This window comes from Chlorocebus sabaeus, chromosome 20 (assembly GCF_047675955.1).
Source record: "Chlorocebus sabaeus isolate Y175 chromosome 20, mChlSab1.0.hap1, whole genome shotgun sequence".
NCBI lineage: Eukaryota > Metazoa > Chordata > Mammalia > Primates > Cercopithecidae > Chlorocebus > Chlorocebus sabaeus.
Window position 1 is genome coordinate 91,268,066 of NC_132923.1, and position 19,359 is coordinate 91,287,424.

General features: G+C 47.3%; 2 protein-coding genes across 8 annotated transcripts in view; one reads left to right on the forward strand and one right to left on the reverse strand.

Annotated features, from left to right (window-relative positions):
• Window positions 1–2,901: 2,901 nt before the first annotated feature.
• CCDC17 (coiled-coil domain containing 17) lies at window positions 2,902–6,403 on the forward strand. Of its 3 annotated transcripts, XM_037998974.2 has the most exons (10): window positions 2,902–3,465; window positions 3,589–3,672; window positions 3,757–3,875; window positions 4,076–4,183; window positions 4,410–4,537; window positions 4,682–4,779; window positions 4,933–5,136; window positions 5,304–5,514; window positions 5,584–5,694; window positions 5,973–6,403. In XM_037998974.2, exons 1-10 carry the CDS (start codon window positions 3,011–3,013, stop codon window positions 6,078–6,080), a joined length of 1,626 nt encoding a protein of 541 aa, XP_037854902.1. In that variant the 5' UTR covers window positions 2,902–3,010; the 3' UTR covers window positions 6,081–6,403. The 3 variants fall into 3 exon arrangements, with proteins under 3 accessions (XP_037854902.1, XP_037854893.1, XP_007977133.2); XM_037998965.2 differs by having other exon boundaries at window positions 5,304–5,694; XM_007978942.3 differs by having other exon boundaries at window positions 5,304–5,779; window positions 5,973–6,072.
• A 1,772-nt stretch (window positions 6,404–8,175) lies between these two features.
• The window catches only part of NASP (nuclear autoantigenic sperm protein), a 35,357-nt gene continuing 24,173 nt past the window's right edge, over window positions 8,176–19,359 (reverse strand). For 2 of the 5 annotated variants that reach the window (XM_007978946.3, XM_037998937.2), the window contains 10 exons: window positions 18,183–19,196; window positions 13,390–13,469; window positions 12,181–12,266; window positions 11,996–12,069; window positions 11,175–11,363; window positions 10,907–11,073; window positions 10,019–10,075; window positions 9,695–9,772; window positions 8,821–8,949; window positions 8,176–8,362 (listed from right to left, as the gene is read on the reverse strand). In XM_007978946.3, the coding sequence (XP_007977137.2) occupies window positions 8,282–8,362; window positions 8,821–8,949; window positions 9,695–9,772; window positions 10,019–10,075; window positions 10,907–11,073; window positions 11,175–11,363; window positions 11,996–12,069; window positions 12,181–12,266; window positions 13,390–13,469; window positions 18,183–19,196 (1,955 nt within the window). In that variant the 3' untranslated portion in view covers window positions 8,176–8,281. The remainder of the gene's footprint in view (window positions 8,363–8,820; window positions 8,950–9,694; window positions 9,773–10,018; window positions 10,076–10,906; window positions 11,074–11,174; window positions 11,364–11,995; window positions 12,070–12,180; window positions 12,267–13,389; window positions 13,470–18,182; window positions 19,197–19,359) is intronic. The other 3 variants (XM_007978950.3, XM_007978949.3, XM_037998952.2) reach the window with 2 other exon arrangements.

A 19,359-nucleotide genomic window follows, 5' to 3' on the forward strand; every position in this document is an offset into this window, starting at 1 on the left:
AAGTCAGAAACCAAGTTTTTTTTTTTTTTTTTTTTTTTTTCCTGAAACTGTTTTTTAGTGCCCATATATTTACCAGTATACATATTTTAAGGGAAGTCTATTCTGTTTTCCTACTAAATAAGAACTTGGAGCAGGGGTTGGGGGAGAGTTGGACAATGCTAGCCGGATGGCTAGTGAAGGAAGCAGGTTTTTTCATTCAACAAATACTTTCTTTTTTATTTTTATTTTTGAGATGGAATCTCTCTGTGTCGCCCAGGCTGGAGTGCAGTGGCGCCATCTCGACTCACTGCAAGCTCCGCCTCCTGGGTTCCCGCCATTCCCCTGCCTCAGCCTCCCAAGTAGCGGGGACTACAGATGCCCGCCACCACGCCCGGCTAATTTTTTGTGTTTTTAGTAGAGACAGGGTTTCACCTTGTTAGCCAGGATGGTCTCGATCTCCTGACCTCGTGATCCGCCCGCCTTGGCCTCCCAAAGTGCTGGGATTACAGGCATGAGCCACTGCCTCGGCCCATTCAACAAATACTTTCTAAGCCCCTGTTGTATGTCCCCAGCATTGTGCAAGGCTCTGAGGATGCAAGGAGTGCCCAGCCCCATAGGGGAGAGAATAGACAGTGATCTAAGAAAAGGCCAGGAGTGCAAGACCAGCCTGGGCAACACAGTGACCTGTCTACAAAAAACAAAAACATTAAAATAGCCAGGTCCGGCAGGGCATGGTGGCTCACGCCTGTAATCCCATCACTTTGGGAAGCTGAAGTGGGTGGATCGCCTGAGGTCAGAAGTTCAAGACCAGCCTGGCCAACATGGCGAAACCCCATCTCTACTAAAAATACAAAAAAATTAGCCAGGCGTGGTGGCAGGCGCCTGTAATCCCAACTATTTAGGAGACTGAGGCAGGAGAATTGCTTAAACCCAGGAGGCAGAGGTTGCAGTGAGCCTGTACCGCACCATTGCACTCCAGCCTGGGCAACAGGGCAAGACTCTATCTCAAAAACAGAAACAAAATAGCCAGGTCCACCTGGTAGCACACGCTTGTAGTCCCAGCTTCTTGGGAGGCTAAGGCAGGAGGATTGCTTGATTCCAAGAGAGGTCAGGGCTACAGTGAGCCATGATGTCATCACTGCAATCCAGCCTGGATGACAGAGTGAGACCCTGTCTCTTGAGGGGGGTGGGGGGATTGGTGGTAGTATTTCTACCAAATGCCTATCGCTGTTGCACCATTATAAAGTCAAACAGTCAAAAGTCTAACCACTGAAAATCGGGACAAACTTAGCTGTTGAAAAGTAGGTTTTGATTTGGGCTTTGCCATTTACTTGTTTTCTGAGAACATATTTCTAAAAATGTGCTCTTGGTGTCAGTTGGAATGAAGCTGAACTGAGATGACATAACCTTGAATACTTTGTCATTTGCTGCTGGTGGGCCATACCTCGGCTTTAGGTACTGTGTTGGGAAATGTCTTAAGTCCCTGTCTTGTTAAGGGGTTTCTTGGCCGGGCACGGTGGATCACGAGGTCAGGAGATGGAGACCATCCTGGCTAACATGGTGAAACCCCGTCTCTACTAAAAAATAGAAAAAAATGAGCCAGGCTTGGTGGCGGATGCCTGTAGTCTCAGCTACTGGGGAGGCTGAAGCAGGAGAATGGCGTCAACCCAGGAGGCGGAGCTTGCAGTGAGCACTGCACTGCACTCCAGCCTGGGTGACAGAGCAAGACTCCGTCTCAAAAATAAATAAATAAAATAAAGGGGGTTTCTTAAGAAATATGTGGTCACCTCAGAGCTCCTGCATATATTTTGGGAGTGGGAGTGGAGTGAAGAATTTCACCAACAGTTCAGGGCCTTTCTGGCTTCTGGCCAATCTTGGGAGAGAAGGGGTTTCTTTGTGGACTTGACCCCCTCATCTGATAGATTCATTGTGTTCACCCACAGCTTCTTGGGCTGTGCTGATTATCTCCGTCTACAGCTTAAAAACGAGGAATCAGGGAATGCGAGTTAGGGAAAGACTGCTATCTCTGGTGTGACGTGGTTTCCAGGCAGAATGCTGGAAAGGTCAGTGTGCCTCCTTTACCACGTAGTTCTCTGGATTGCAGAATGGTACAAACTGTTACTTACATCTACTTAGGAGTACAGCAGTGAAAAAGATGATGCCTGCCTTTTAGAGGCTATTAAATGACCAATGATGGAGTGATAAGGGCCCAGCTACTCTAGGAGGCAACTGTTTTTTCCTCTATTAATAGGGAAACCAAGCTACAGTTAAGAGACTTGCCCACGTTCAGACTTTGTAACACTTTTTCAAGCCAGTGGCTCCTCCCAAATGGCCAAGGTGTCCCCACCCATTCTCCTGACCTGCCCAGCCTTGTGGTTGCTGTCCAGGGAGCTAAGGCTCTCACCAAACAAACTTGAAGATCTGGCAGACCTAACAGACCTGGCCTTTCCTCTCGGCCTCTGGCTTTCTGTCTCTTTCATCCTCCTCTGCCTTTCCCCTGCCCTTGATCCCTTCTGCAGGTCTTGACTTGTTTCAGGAAACAGGTCCCATCCCATGGACTCCCATTCTGGGGAGCCAGCGCTCCTGCCCTGTGGGACCTGTGACATGGTTTTCCGCTCCTCAGCTCTGTTAGCCACCCACACACAGCGCTTCTGCATTGGCCACCCGACCCAAGAGAAGACATTGGGAGCACAGGCCTCAGTTGCCACTGAACCCCAAGGGGCCGCGGTAAGGGCCTCCATGGCCATGGGTGGGGATTCAAAGGAGCAGGACCTTTATAATTCCTCATCCTCCTACACCCTGTCCCCAGGTTGTGCCACAAGATCTCCAGGGCCTCCCAGACCAGCAGGCCAGTAAATCTGCTCTAAAGAGGTTAACAGAGGAGGTACAGCTGCCTACCTTTCCCCAGGGCACAAAACGTTGAGCGTCTTTCCCAAACCTGTAGATCATACTTGGGACAGATTCTGCCCACACAGAGATCGCGGATCGCTGTTACCTCCAGGTGCAGTGGCTGCGGCTATCCCTACAGGAAATGCGGCCCTGGATAACAGAGGTCCCCAGGGTGCTCGCGGGGTCCTGGACACGTTCCGAGGCGCGCCCTCAGAGTCCCATGTCCGAGGCGGTGGGAAGCCCCAGCGAGCGGCTGCGAGCGCTGTTCAGGACTCGCGCGAGGCGCGTGGCGGAGACGGAAGCGCAGAGCTGGGCCCTGCAGCGACGCGGCCAGGGTGAAGGAGATGGGGGGCGGGGACCAAGGACCTCCTCTGCCCTTACCCTTCGGCTTAAGCTTGCTCGCGCCAGTTCTGACTCGGCCCGCATTCCCTCAGAACTGAGCCGGCGCCTCCAAGGTGTGGCCTGTACGCGGGGCGGGATGTCCCGCCTCTTCGGCCTGGAGCAGGAGATTCGAGAACTACGAACTGAGGCCGGTAGGACGCGGGGAGCTCTAGAGGTGTTGGAAGCCCGCATTCAGGAGCTGCAGGCGGAGCCAGGGTGAGACCCCGACGAAGCGGAACCCGGAACATGCGGCTCCGGGGTGGGAGGGGCCGGCGGGCTGGCTGGAGCTGCGGACCCCTGATGCGTTACCGTCTCCCTGCGCGTCGCCTGCCACCCCAGGAACCCGCTGAGCTCCGGGCGAGAGGCAAAACTCTATTCTCCAGTGCTAAAGGCCAACCCGGGAACTCTGGCTGCCAAAATCGGGTGAGGGCCGGGGTCTGGAGATGGGCATGGGACGAAGCGCTGAGCAGTTCTGGAAAGATGGCCTTCCTGTTCCCCATTCCCTAGGGCCCTGCAGGAGGCCTACATTCGAGACGGAGGCCGGGACCCCGGTGTGCTGGGCCAGATATGGCAGTTGCAGGTGGAGGCGTCTGCACTGGAGCTGCAGCGGTCGCAGACCCGCAGAGGTGAACAGGAGGGCCTCTCGGCAGCGGTGGTCAGTCCTGGGAGGAGAAAAGAACTCAAGGGAGGGTCTGTGGCTGTGGATAGGATGTGAGCTGACAAGTCCAGCCTTATCCGAAGAACCTTAGCGCTGGAGAGCTGCTCGCAGCTGGACCCGGCCAGTCACCAGAGGTCAAAGGTGACAGGTCACACTTGTTAATTGCAGGAAGGGCAGGTGCCACCTCAGGGGAGCTTCCAGTAGTGGAGGCTGAAAACCGGCGCCTGGAGGCAGAAATCTTGGCCTTGCAAATGCAGCGGAGTCAGGCAGCCTTGGGTCAGTGAGTACCCCAACCTTATCCCATCCCGCCTCTCTCCCCCCAGCAGGCCTGGCTGGGGCAGGCAGCCAGTGCATGGGGAACAAGACCCGTGTTTATGACTCCCCTAGTCTGCACGTGTGTGTCCCTGTATCCTCAGGGCTCCGTCAACCCATTTGTGGGTATCTCAGTTAATTACCTGCTTTGTCCAACTTAGGGGCACCCTAACTCTTCTTCTGCTCCTAGGGCCCCGGGATCTGCCACTCCTGTGGGGTGCCAGCCTACAACCGAAGGGGAGGAGAGATCCCCCACTCCTCTCACCGCCAGTGGCACCACCACTGCCACCACTGCCACCACTTCCAGGCTTCATGGAGGTTCGGTTCCTGGGTGGGGGAAAGGCTGTGAAGACACTGGGTGGAGGGGGGAATAGGTTGCGGGCAGCTCTGCTCTGAGCAGTTGGGGGACAACACTTGGGCAGCTAAAAGGCCTTCTGGAGGAGTCAACTATCTTCCCCACAGCCACAGCTTCCTGGAACAATGACCAGAAACCTGGGCCTGGACCCACACTTCCTCCTACCCACATCGGACGTGCTGGGCCCTGCACCCTACGATCCTGGGTGAGGCCCATGCCACTTTTCACATCCTCTGTGACTTGGCCAGCACTGCTGGTTAAGGGAGCCCACTAGGGCCAGATAGGGTTAGGAACCTGCCTGAGAGGAGAGAGGTTGAAAGGAGTTGGGTGTTTCTATGCTAAGACTTGTGTTCCCCAGGGCTGGCCTGGTCATTTTCTATGATTTCCTGCGGGGCCTTGAGGCTTCCTGGATTTGGGTGCAACTAAGGACTGGCTTGGCACGCGATGGACAGGATACAGGAGGGACCACAGCATTGCCCCCAGCCATTTGCCTGCCCCCACCTCCTGCTCCCGGGCCCATGGGCAACTGTGCTATCCTTGCCAGCAGGCAGCCTGTGCCCAGGTCAGTAGGTGGGGATCATGACTCTGGTACTCTGCCACAATTAAGGCTTATCCATCATTCTGCTAAGTTTTCTCATCTGTATACAGAGGCCACTGGCTCTAAAGGGCTAAGTCCTAGGAAGGGATTGCAGGTCTGGCTTCCGACACTGCTTTTTGGTTATTCTACAGACTGCCACCCTCACCATCAGTATCTTTGGTCTGTGAGCTGCAGGTCTGGCAGGGCCTGGCATGGGCTAGGGCACCACAGCCAAAGGCTTGGGTCTCACTTGGGCTATTTGACCAAGATCAGCGGGTGCTAAGCGGCCGCTGGCGCCTCCCACTTCGGGCCCTTCCTCTGGACCCCAGCCTTAGCCTCAGGCAGCTGAATGGGATTCCTCAGGTGAGTGTGGTGGGTGGGGATTGGGCATACAGCAAGGTACAAGTGCAATACCATTTCATCTCTCCTCAGGCAGGTCAGGCTGAGCTCTTTCTGCGGCTGGTGAATGCAAGAGATGCAGCTGTCCAGACACTGGCAGAGATCAATCCAGCAAGTGCCCATGAGTACCAGTACCCACCTCCGGTGAGGGCCCAGCTGCAGCTAGGGACACCACAGCTACCCATACCAGTGTGGCTAATAGCCAGCCTTTATTGACCACTGTATGCCGGTGATTACCAGTGCTTTTCTGTTTGATCCTCACATCTCTATAAAGTCCTACTATGTAACAGATAAGGAAATCAAAGCAGGACCAGGTTAACTTGGTTCGCAGTAAGTTGAGACTCTAAGGAAGCCTAACTCCACAATCTGTGTGCTTAACCTTTACATTTTTGCTCAAAACCTGCCTTCTCACTGTTCCACAGGTGTCGAGCACATCTTCATCAGAAGCCAACTTCCTCACCCCCACAGCTGGCTTTGCTGATCCCCCACCTCGTACAGAAGAGCCCCTCAGTGGAGTCAAGGATAGATGAGGGTTTGGCCCCTCACCACAGTTCTGACTTGCCCCCAGTGAGTTTCTAAACCCAAGTGAATGTGGGGATGAGCATCTGAACATGCACAGGACTGGGGCCTATTTCCAGACCTACAGCTTTTACTACTCCATGTTCTGACATTGGGTCTAGAAGCAACTAGCAGTTGAGTACAGAATACGCTCCAACCACAATTTTACCACCTCCCATAAGTCCTTTTCTGTACCTCTTCTGTTTTTGTAAAACAGGCTAAGGATTAAATGAGTTTGTCAGGTATTTATGATATTGTCTGGCACTTACAAAGTTCTCCAAAAGGTGACTAGGGGGCATTCTTTAATTCCAACTAAAGGAACTTTAAATTCCCATTAGTTTCCACTGGTTTTTTTAGTAAAGCCAGTTTTATTGCCAAACTTAAATCTGTTTCCTCAGTATTTCTGCCAGGAAACCTTTCAGGTTGTCAAGGTACCAATAAACAGGAAGCTCCCGAGGCCTTATGTACTTCGATTCCGGGATAGGTCCCCAGCCCAAGGCTGTTCCCCCACCCAGAGGTCACATGTGAGATCCTAGCTTAGATACTGTGCCTAACCCTAGACCCCAGTGCCAACCAGAGGAGGTCAAGTGCCTGGGATTAAACTACATCATGACTGTCCTGACCAAGAAAGGGGGGGGAAGTCTCAGGACCTGGTACACTGCAAGGGCATCATCAGGAAGAAACTCCACACCCAGGATAAGCCAGAGATCCTGCAACCATGAGTTATTGTGACCAGCCCAGAAAAACCTAGTCTGAAAAATGGGCTTGAATTTAGGGGTCAGCCACAGCTCCCTCTGCCTCCAGTGCAACAAAGCAGCCCTATGGATGTCACAACTACTAAATTTTAGTGGTGATATAGGGCAGGCATTGTTTGGAATTCAGATCCTGATACTTAAACTAAGGGTCAGGTCAGAGGCAGCTCAGTCTCAAGTGAGCCCTGAACTCTAGATACCAGTGAGAGCCCAACGGGTATAACATTAATACTAGTGCCCTCACCACCAGCATCCTTGGACTGGTGGGCTCGTTCCTGCCTTTGAAACCCTCTATCACACACAGAAATGCTCCAGGCAGTCAGGTGAGGTGGCTCACGCCTGTAATCCCAACACTTCGGGAGGCCGAAGTGGGCAAATCACTTTAGGTCAGGAGTTCGAGACCAGCCTGGCCAACATGGTGAAACTTTGTCTCCACCAAAAATACAAAAGATTAGCCTGGTGTGGTGCCACACGCCTGTAGTGCTGGCTACTTGGGAGCCTCCTGAGGCAGGAGAATCTCTTGAACCCAGGAGGCAGAGGTTACAGTGAGCCGAGATCGCATCATTGCACTCCAGCCTGGGCGACAAGAGCGAGATTCCATCTCAAAAATACACAGCCTAAGATCCCACTGTAAGATCTTTAAACATAATTCCAGACAAGGAGATTTTTAGCATCTTTATTTGAGAAGTCAATTCAGTTGATGGGTAACAATTCCAAGTGTTGATATATCTCAACCTTTCTATACAGAAAATAACAAATAAAACCCAACCAGCCAGCCTCCCCACATATGCTTCCAACCACATCTGGAGTGTCCACCATCAGTCCCTTGGCTACTTTCAAACCAGAGCTCAGATGCAGACCGTTTTCCTTAGGAATCATTCCCCTGACCCAGGTTTTCTTCAGAGTTCTTTTTCCAGGACAGGATTATAGCCCCAGTTGAAGACTAGGTTGATATAGGACAAGTACCATTCTAGGCCTGGCTCACAGCCGAAAGTCCATAATCCATTTTCAGCACCGAAGAGCAAGATCTTCGCCAAGTCTTGTTTTTGTAGCCCCATCCAGGGACAGCACCACTAAAGGTTTGCAAGACAGCTGGATTCAGTGAAGTATTTGAAAACAGAATATAGCACCATTGGAAAACAAAGGCCTACAGCCACACTTGATCACCTCCACGTTAGACAGGTAAGAATTAGGATCAGGAACACAGATCAGTACAGAAGGCCAGAACAAAACCTTTGGCTACTATGTAAAACCAGGAGTGTTCCAAGGCAGATTCAACCAATAATTAAGAAAAAAAACCATCAAAGCCTCCACCTTTGCTTACAATCTTTATTGAAGTTATACAAAAAGAATCCTCCAAAAGTGAAAAAATACATTATATACAAAAACACTTTCCCTTGGGAGGGGGGCTGTGCCACCTCTTAACATGCAGTGCTTCCAACTGTAGCTCCAGCCTCCACTGTCGCTTCCACTGCCGCCCGGCTTTCAGCCCGATTCTCAGCCTGGAAGACAAACAGAGCCTGGGCATGAGTGAGCCTAATTTAAGCCGTTCTGTCTTACGTAACTGAGGCCTCAGTGAGAGGAAGCATATACAAGTCACCCAAACTCTGCTTTGCCCCCTATATTAAGAGGGCAGTATTTCTTGAATGCTCCGTGATAATGGGGTTGACAGAGCCAATAATCATATTACATGGAAGGAAGTGACCTAATAGTTTTGCCAATCAAGTGCCTTCTCATATGTTCATTGAGGGACCTATGATATACAGGCTCCTTTTGTCAGTGAGTCATCCTACACTCCCATAACCAAACTTTTCCTGCACAAGTACCGTTTCCTGTGAGGAATGCACTCAACAGTTGTTAACAGGCTCAAGGTGGGGAGCATGCACTTGGGAGGACTGATTTCCCCAGGTCCTGAGAACAACGAATGAGGCAAGAAGCTAAGCCCTGCTTAACTGCCCACCTCCTCCTCCATGTTTTCCGAAACTTCATTTCCACTGGGGACAGCATCCCCACTGCCTCCGTTCACCTCCGGCTCTGGTTTGGCTTTCTTTGCATCATCTTTCCGGGGACTCTCTTCCTCTGGTTTCCTCTAAAGATATAATTGTGAAGGCTTCACAAATGTGCTTAATGTTTTTAAAAACATAACTGCAAAACATTTCCTTAACCCTTGTGGTGCAAAGATCCTGAACACCAGGATTCATAGCTCTGAGGGTCTCTCTCCCTAGCCACGGGCAGATGCCAAATTGTACTCTCAGAATAAATTAATCTGTCCCACCATACCACTTCAGGCCCCTCTACCGGAAGCACAGGGAGACAGGGTTGGAGTGAGATGTGAATGGTAATCACTGTACGGGTTTGAATTCCTGTGTTTGAGTCAGGAAACACAACAGGAATTCAGAGTTCCCTGGCCGAGGGCAGTGGCTCACGCTTGTAATCCCAGCACTTTGGGAGGCCAAGGCGGGCAGATCACGAGGTCAGCAGTTCAAGACCAGCCTGGCCAATATGGTGAAACCCTGTCTCTACTAAAAATACAAAAATTAGCCAGGCGTGGTGGCACGCGCCTGTAATCCCAGCTACTCTGGAGGCTGGGACAGAAGAATCGCTTGAACCTGGGAGGCAGAGTTTGCAGTGAGCCAAAACGGTGCCACTACACTCCAGCTTGAGTGACAGAACAAGACTCCGTCTCAAAACAAACAACAACAACAACAAAAACTGTCTCCACTCACAAATCCTTACCCCCTTTGGAAAATGAGTGTCTTATATGCACCAACTATTATAGGGAAAGGTTTATAGGAAAGGTATTAAAAGGAAAGAAACACCACATGTAGACTTACCTTCTTTCTGACAAGGTGGGAAATATCAGTCACACAGTTTGATGAGGAAGCACCATCTGTTGGCTTTCTACCGGCAATCTGGCAAAATAAGTCTTTATTAGCAATTGTACAAGCTATATGAGATCAATGCTGAGGCTTATATGATATTTTAGTTTTTTTGAGACAAGGTCTCACTATGTTGCCCAGGCTAGTGTTGAATTCCAAGCCTCAAGCAATCCTCCTGCCTCGGCCTCCCAAAGTGCTGGGATTACAGGCATGAGCCACCACACCAAGCCAACACTGAGACTTAATATAAGTGACCAAAAAAACCACCTGAATACCCACCATGGAGACTGAAGAGCCTCCTCCACTAGGAGTGAAACCTGAAGTAGAGCTCTCCACCTGCAAGAAATGGCAAACCCAAATTGGTTTCAGGATAGAACCCAGGCCACCTGCAGCCTTGTAACAGGTACCCATCACCATCCAAACAACTAAGACCTGAAATGCTAGTGGCCTCCGTATAGTATCAAGATCTTCTACCCCTGGCCCACCTATCCCTGTCTAGCGGCCACCCAGAAGTAGTCGCAGAGTGTACCTGATAATCTTCCATATCCTACCTGCAGGGTAAAAAGCTCTGGGACATTCTAACACAGCCAAAAACAGAACCAGGCAATTTGTGGTGAATGCCTCTCAGTGCCTCACTAATTTATGCAAATGAGTTCTTAGAAATGGAAATAGCAACTTACATTTGTTAAGAAATGTCTATTTTTCCAGTACTGTCAGAAGTGTATTTTACACATATGTACTACAGGTTGGGCAGCCCATTCCTTAATCTGACTGACACTCAAAGGAAATGCTCTTTGGAGCATTTCAGATTCTGGATTAAGGGTATCCAACTGTTGAGTATGATGCAAATATTCCAAAATCCAAAAGCATCTGAAATGCAAAACACTTCTGGTCTCAAGCATTCAGGTAAGAATCTCAACCTGTATTATCCCCATCTTTCAACTGAGGGAGAGAAATGCCCATGGCCACATATAAGTACGGAATTAAAACCCAGATAGTCTGGGGCTCCAGGGTATTTCCTCTTAACCAATGCATTATTCGATAGGAATAATTAGATGAGCCCCCCAACTCCCTGGAAACCAAGTCATGATGAAAAGTTCCTGGCAAATGAAACATTAACATAAATGGTACCAAACATGCTATTATCAAAATGTTAACAGAACCAACCAGAGTAGCTTTCAGAGCCAGTTCAGCTACATTCCCACTATGCTGAGACTCCTTTGCATCTTCTATCTTCTCTCTAATTTCGGGTAGCAATTCCTTTAGTTCCTCAATTTCTTTCTTGTATTCAGCAGACAATCCTTCAGCCTCCTTCACATGCTCCTTTAGTACAGCTAAAAAGAATAAAATGATTAGTAATGGCGCAAAAAAGAACTGTTATTTTCCCTTAACTGCTGGATCCAACATCACCATGAAGCAGCTGGTCTTCACTCACCCATTCTCTTCTCAATAACTTCAATAGATTTGCTGAACTGTGCCACTGCCTCATCATACTGAGAGTTGTACCCATAAGCCAAGCCCAGCTGGTAGTGGGTCTCTGCAAGGAGACGGTCGTGGGCTTCTAGGTACTGTTCCTGCAGGTTTAGGCAGGACTGGAATTCCTCCACAGCTTGCACATAGTTTTCTAACGAAGAGAAAAAGAAGAGCAAGTAAATGGACAGCATTTAACATAAAATACTTCCAGAATTCAGACCCATCCTACGGGAATGCGTCCATACTTAACATTTCATTTTTGTTTATAGTTATTTCCAGGACCCATGGCTATAAAGAATGTCAAAATGACTTTTAAAAACCTACTGAGGCTGGGCGTGTAATCCCAGCACTTTGGGAGGTCGAGGCAGGCAGATCACAAGGTCAGGAATTCAAGACCAGCCTGGCCAATATGGTGAAACCTCATCTCTACTAAAAATACAAAAATTAGCTGGGCGTGGCAGTGGCTGCCTGTAATCTCAGCTACTCGGGAGCCTGAGGCAGGACAATTGCTTGAACCTGGGAGGCAGAGGTTGCAGTGAGAAGAGATTATGCCACTGCACTCCAGCCTGGGTGACAGAGCAAAACCCCATCTCAAAAAAAAGAAAAAAAACCTACTGAAAGACTTTCTATGAGTGCCACTCAAAGAGACTGTTCATTGTTCCAGGGTCTACAGGGAACCCAGACTTGTCTTTTTAAAGATCAAGTTGGGTTCTAGAGAATCTATTAGAGGAAGAACAAGGGAGCTGAAGAGGGTAAGAGAGTATAAAATGGAAAATGCATTACCAGATTCAACACTAACTTCTCCGAGTTTAAGATGTGCCTGGGCAGCATAAAGCTGGGCTTCTTTTGTTTCTTGCCTAAAAGAAGGAAAGTTGATCAAAAACCTTAACAGTATCTGTCTAACCCTAACTGGTTTCTATTTAACCACCAAGCTCTCAACCCAAGCCTAGAAGCACCAAGAGTTTTACCTTTTAAAAATGATCTTTGCTAAATCCAGCATATCCCAGGCAAGCTCTAGGTTCCCAATCTCCTCCTCTTCATTTTCTTGAAGAGACTAAACAAAAAAAAAGATAGGCATCTTTTCAGAATACAAATCTAAATGTATAACTTAGCGTAGCTTTAAAAAAGTTGATATACGATTCAAAATTTGGACTTTCTCCCTAAAATCTAGACAATGGGTCCACATACTATCCTAAGTCATGGCCATGTCAGTGGTATTTTAACAGTGAAATGTTGGCTCACATACTAACACACAGGACCCCTAGAATCAAATTTATCCACCCATCCTAGGCATGAATAAAGGGTCCCTAATCCATAACCAAGGGACAGTTATCTATAATAATCATGCCAAGGGCTCGGCATATTGGGTCATGCCTATAATCCCAACACTTTTGGAGGCTGAGGCAGGAGAATCACTTGAGGCCAGGTTTGAAACCAGCCTGGGCAGCATAGCAAGACGCCATCTAAACAAAATAAAATTAGAGAACAAATTAGCCAGACATGGTGGCAAACATCTGGAGACCTAGTTATCTGAGAAGATGAGGCCAGATTCCTTGAACCCAGGAGGCTGAAGATACTGTGAGCCCTGAATGTGCCAGTGCACTCCGGTCTGGGCAACAGAGACAGAGATTCTATCTCTTAAAAAAATAACAGGCCAGGCACAGTGGCTCACGCCTGTAATCCCAGCACTTTGGGAGGCCGAGGTGGGCGGATCACAAGGTCAGGAGATCGAGACCATCCTGGCTGACACGGTGAAACCCCGTCTCTACTAAAAATACAAAAAATTAGCCAGGCATGGTGGCAGGTGCCTGTAGTCCCAACCATTTGGGAGGCTGAGGCAGGAGAATGGCATGAACCCAGGAGGCGGAGCTTGCAGTGAGCCGAGATTGCGCCCCTGCACTCCAGCCTGGGCGACAGAGCGAGACTCCATCTCAAAAAAAAAAAACCATGCCTAAACTAGGTAAGCTACAGTCCTGCAAATTAGCTGGGCGTGTTGGCACAAGCCTGTAGTCCCAGCCACTTGAGACGCTGAGGTGATCACTTAAGCTCAGGTCTAGGCTGCAGTGAGCCATGATCATGATTACCCCACTGCAATCCAGCCTAGGCAACAAGAGGGAGCTCCTGTCTCCCAAAAAAAGAGAAAGGCTGACAACAGTACTGAGTGGCTAACAACATACCTTGTTTTCAAGGACTGAATCGTTTGGCATTTCTTCAGTCTTATCATTTTCTTTATCATCCTCTTCTGATCCTTCAGTTTCTAGAAGTAAAAATTCCTCAGTATTGAGAACATAACTAAGAACATCTTCTGACTAGTCAGAAATTCTAATACACATGTCAACCTATATTCAGAGATAGGACAGACCAGATGCTAATCCAAGTGAGTTAACACCTGAACTGAATAAATTGTCAGTGGGTGCAGTCTAGTTCAAGCGTAACCTAGACTAAGAATGTGTAATCTTAGTCTATGGGTCAGACCTTCAGCAAGTAAAAGGCTGAGTGTTTCTCTTTTAAAAGTCCACCCGGACCATTCAGAATAAGATACATTGGCTAATGCCTCTTATTCACTGGCTAGAAGCTCCCATCCACTCAGCCAGAAGCAGGTGGAGACCTCAGTCAGTGTTTCTGATAGATTTTTTTTTTTTTTAAGACAGAGTCTCGCTTTGTCACCCAGGCTAGAGTGCAGTGGCGTGATCTCGGCTCACTGCAAGCTCCGCCTCCCAGGTTCACGCCATTCTCCTGCCTCAGCCTCCCGAGTAGCTGGGACTACAGGCGCCCGCCATCACGCCCGGCTAATTTTTTGTATTTTTAGTAGAGACGGGGTTTCACCGAGTTAGCCAGGATGGTCTCCATCTCCTGACCTTGTGATCCGCCAGCCTCGGCCTCCCAAAGTGCTGGGATTACAGGCGTGAGCCACTGCGCCCGGCCTCTGATATCTTTAAGCCATTCATTTGATAATACTAACAGCCTGGGAAAGTACCAAAGTTAAATGATTCCAGTCCATTCTGATCAAGAATGCTCAAGAGACTAGCTTTCCCACAACTGAGCTGTGGAGCAAAAAGCATAGTCCTTACCGACTTACACCAATGAGCATGTCACAGACTCCAGCCAGCTCTAGCACGTACAGAATTTGAGTAAGAAATACTATAACCCCTATTTTACTCCTATACCTTGTTAATGACACCTCTAAAATCTGCAGCCTTATCAACACTATATCTCACCATATTGAATACACTCACAAGTCAACCATCTAAAGGTCAGGTTCCTAATCAACAGCTCTAGTGTCAGTGATTAGACAAATCAACAATGTTAAGTGATTAAAATAAGCTTTTTAATACAAACAACTCATGAATTGGATATAATGTACCTCTCTCTGCCATCTTTCATTATGCATTTTTAACACCAGCAAAAGAGCTCAAATACTAACACCTTACAATGGGAATATAAAAATGGCAATTAGGCCTTAGAGCAATAGTCAGGTTAAAAGAATTTTACCAGCAACAACCACAAAAATATTCCATTTTCAAAGCAGCTTAGAAAATACTTTAACAAATTTATTTACTGAGGACATCAGGGCATTGCCATTGATACCTGGGCACGGGTTGGGAAAGGTTTTAAAGTAATGGCAACGACTACCAGGCGCAGTGGCTCACACCTGTAATCCCAGCACTTTGGGAGGCCGAGGCAGGAGGATCATGAGGTCAGGAGATTGAGACCATCCTGGCTAACACAATGAAACCCCATCTCTACTAAAAATACAAAAAATTAGCCAGGCGTGGTGGCATGCACCTGTAGTCTCAGCTACTCAGAAGGCTGAGGCAGGAGAATCGCTTGAACCCGGGAGGTGGAGGTTGCAGTGAGCCTAGATCATGCCACTGCATTCCAGCCTGGGTGACAGAGCAAGACTCCGTCTCCAAAAAAAAAAAACTGATGGCAATGGCTTTCTCCTTAACCTAGCTCCCCACCATTCCTTGAAGATGGTACCGATTCCTCAAGAGGAACCAATAACATTCTTCTGAGGCAATTATAGGAATTTTAATTTAAAAATCTGATGTAAAACTTCCAAGTAATTAAGATATTTTGTTTCAAATTAGAGGTTGTCTTCTAGCATTCTGGTATGAGTAGGAAGAGATACCAGACAGGAATAGAAGATAACAATATCAATTTAATTTTTCCTACACATTGGGAAGATGAAGTATTTACTTTTCTGTCAATTATCCTAAATATGTAAATCTACTTCAGCTTTTCTGTGTATTCTGCTAGAGGATGGGCGGAGTTAATAAAACCACCCATCTGGTCTAACTTTGGGGAACTAAGCCCAGACCCACTTGGAAATTTGGATATGAAAAGATAATGGTGTATGGTGGGCCAGGTGCTATGGTTTACACCTGTAATCCCAGCACTCTGGGAGGCTGAGGCTAGTGGATCACCTGGCCTGGGGACATGTGTCTGTGGTCCCAGCTACTCAGGAGGCTGAGGTAGGAGAAATGCTTGAACCTGGGAGGTGGAGGTTGCAGTTAGCCGAGATTGCACCATTGTACCCCAGCTGGGCATGGTGGTGCACACCTGTAGTCTCAGCTGCTTGAGAGGCTGAGGCAGGAGGATGGCTTCGGCATAGGAGTTTGAGGCTATAGTGAGCCATGACTGTCATGCCACTGCACTCCAGCCTGGCAAAAGAGCAAGACCCGATTCAAAAAGTGGAACAGACCAATTATCTTTATTAGAAGGAAATGTACAGCCCAACACATGGCAAAGAGTCAAGAGGTAGCAGTAAATAGGGTTTTAATTTTTAAGTGAAAAAACTGCTTGGAAGATTTCTGCAGAATGGTGCTGCCACGTAAAGGAAAATAAAGCACAGAAAGTGGCTGAGTACTCGAGCCAGAAGTTTGGGTACCCAGCCTTCTCCTTACTGTGTGACTAGGGTAAATTACTTAAACCCCTTTCTCCCATTTCTTCTTTTGTAAAGTACGGAAAACTGTATTGTCTTTACAAGCAGAACAATACTTGATATACAACACCAAAAGATGCAGCATATGAAAAGCCTGGGGCTTTTCAAATATAGTTAATTTTTAAAATAAGTGACAAAATTTTTTTTTTTTTTTTCTTTTTTGAGACAGAGACTTGCTGTGTTGCCCAGGCTGGAGTGCAGTGGCATGATCTCGGCTCACTGCAACCTCTGCCTCCCGGGTTCAAGCCATTCTTCTCGTTCAGCCTCCTGAGTAGCTGGGACCACAGGCACATGCCACCATGTCCGGCTAACTTTTGTATTTTTAATAGAGTCGGAGTTTCACCATACTGGCCAGGCTGGTCTCAAACTCCTGACCAGGTGATCCGCCCACCTCAGTCTCCCAAAGTGCTGGGATTACAGGCGTGAGCCACTGCACCCGGCCCACAACAAAATTCTAAATGAGTGTAGGAAAGCGATGAACACTGTCACCCAGACCACAACAAAATTTCTAAGTGAGTGTAGGAAAGAGATGAACACTGTCTTCTTTGATGTGTGGTAACTTGGGAAGAATAATATATTCAAGGCAGATCTTGGTTTGGATTCAGTACTATGACCCTAAACAAGTCATGTAACCTTTAAACTTCAACCTCATCACTATAACTTGGGCACTACTACCTACCACATAGTATTGTTTTAGGATCAGATGTAATATATGTGAGAGAGCTCTAACAATGTTAATTATGATCCTACTATGACATCTCTATCATAGCTTACCATTCAAGGTCTTAGGAGCCAGTCAGCAGAGCTTGCTCACAATCATTAAGATCAAGACATGGGAGTTTTGTTTTGGGGCTTTTTTTTTTTTTTTTTTTTTTTAAGGAATTTAGTTCTGTGCTTTTTTCCATAAAGAAAAGAAACCCAATGGTGCTACCATTTTAGCCAATTCATTTCCAGTTACTGAGCCTGTGCTGGCTGGAGTACAGGGACCTGCACATAGTGGAAGGAAGTTTACAAGAATGAGCTCAAAGTATTGAAGATGGGTCTCTGAAAATCTAAAACTGAAGAGAACTCTTGAAGTAGTCTGGCAATTACAAGAAGTAACCATTAGTTGAAATATACCTGTGGTTATTAATGCCAATGTTAGATGAACCTTATATACAGTAGAATCCTCAAATGATAGCAAAAGTCAGACTTGCCAGTTATGTAGTAATTAGAGGCTTATACATCTTAATGAAATTTAATTACAATTAGACCAATAGCATTATAGAAAGCATCCACGCTTTATAATATTCTAAGTAACAAAAAATTCAGTTTAGCAGCCAAAGCAAGCATGAAATGAGGAAGGAAAGCAGCAAGAGAGCTAATGGTTCTGTTTTTTGTTGCCTTGGGGAAGGTGGTGGGGGACCTGTTTTAACTAATGTGAATAAGCCTCTAAACACTTCCTGAAGACTTAAAGGTAGAGAGGAGCACCAGAATTCTTTAACTCTGGTGATACAACAGTCAAGGTTAACTATCTTCATTTAAATGGCATGCCTGCTTCAGTGTACCAATTCAGTGGATTCTACTGCTGTTCCTGCTTCCTAACACACAGAAAAGGAGTCATGTGAACAATAAATTTTAAAATCCAGAGGCATGCAAGTGAACATCCATTCAGCATTCTCTGCCAGCCTACTAGCCCACTATTTCCCTACCTACCCCACCCCTCATCTACCTTTTCCATCCCACTTTATTGGCTAGTATGATGCAACAAGTTACTGATAGCTAGCCAAGTCTCAGAAATCACAGAGAAGGCCTATTTTGCAGTTAGTAAAAATGTTAGTTTATAAGCCAACTAAAGAACACTTGCTTTTGATTTAACTTACTTGACTAGCACAACCTTGTTAAACTACCCCCCTTTGCATTTAGCCCTTTCCTAATCCAAAGGCAGACGGAAAATCCTGAATGGAAGACTGACTTTTACCCATAATTAGTGAGTCAAATCCAGAATGTACTCCACCCACTGCAGCTCTTGCATATCCCGGTTACCTTCACCCTCTTTCATCTGTTCTTCTCTCTCTTGTGTCTCTTCATTAGCAGCTATCTGAACTTTGTCTTCAGTTGATTTCTCAGTAGCTCCCTGGGCTACCTTGGTATCAACCCCATCTCCAGCTGCCTCAGACTCTTCTACAGACAGCTTAGTCTCCTCCTGACTAGGAACCAGCTTTGCCCTGACCTTCTCCTCTAGTCCTGAGCCATCTTTTGTTTCTGTCAGTCTTTCTATAGAAGTCTGTGGTTCAATAGGAGTCTGATCTCCTACAGCTGACGGTCCATTGACTGCACCATCCTTAGGGAGAACTGTAGCCTCCTGCCCAGGCTTTTCAGAGACTTCTGATCCAGCCTCTACAGCTGAGGCCTCTGCAGCCTCTGTTGTCACCTCTGGTGACTCTTCAGCAGGTGGCACTTCTTGACCTACCAGTTGTTGTTCAAGAACCACCTTTCCTGCCTCATGTTCAGAGGTAACTACCTTCTCCTCTGGCTCGTCCCCACCCACATCCACTGGCTTGACTGTTGGGTCTAAAGACTCTGCTTCTAACTCCACTGCAGTGCCCTGCTTTTCTAGAGTCACCACAGGTTGCTCTTCTGAAACTTCTTTTGGCTTCTCCTCCATGCTCACAATTACCTCTCCCTGCTTCTCCTGACCTTTTCCTCTGCACTCTTCTTGGACATCAGTTCCAGAAACTGATTTTTCTTCCTCAGCATCTGGTGCTTCCTGTTCTGGCTTCCCAGAAGTGACCTCAGCTTCATTTGGTCCTTCTGGTGCTGTTCCTCCTTTTGCCTCTTCAGAGGTTTCAGTTAACCAATCTAGAGTCAAGTCAACTTTTTCCTGTGGCTCCTCTGCAGATTCATTTATATCCATATCTTCTCTTCCACCCTTCTTCACTTCACTGTCCTGTTCTTTATTAGTTTCAGGCTTTGCCAAAGACTTGTCTTCTTTTTTGGCTTCTTCTTTTTCTCCCATGGCGTCATAAACCTGTTCTCTCAACTCTTCCCTTGCTTCCTCTACATGGTTAAAGAACATGAAGCATAAACATGTCTTCGAGTTTAATGATAAAGGCATAAATGGAAACTAAAAATACATTCCCTTTAAACCCTCAAAAAGCCTACCAAGTTTCAGCAGATGGCCTTAAAATTATCTGCCCCCTAGAGAAAAGGAAAGGGAGCG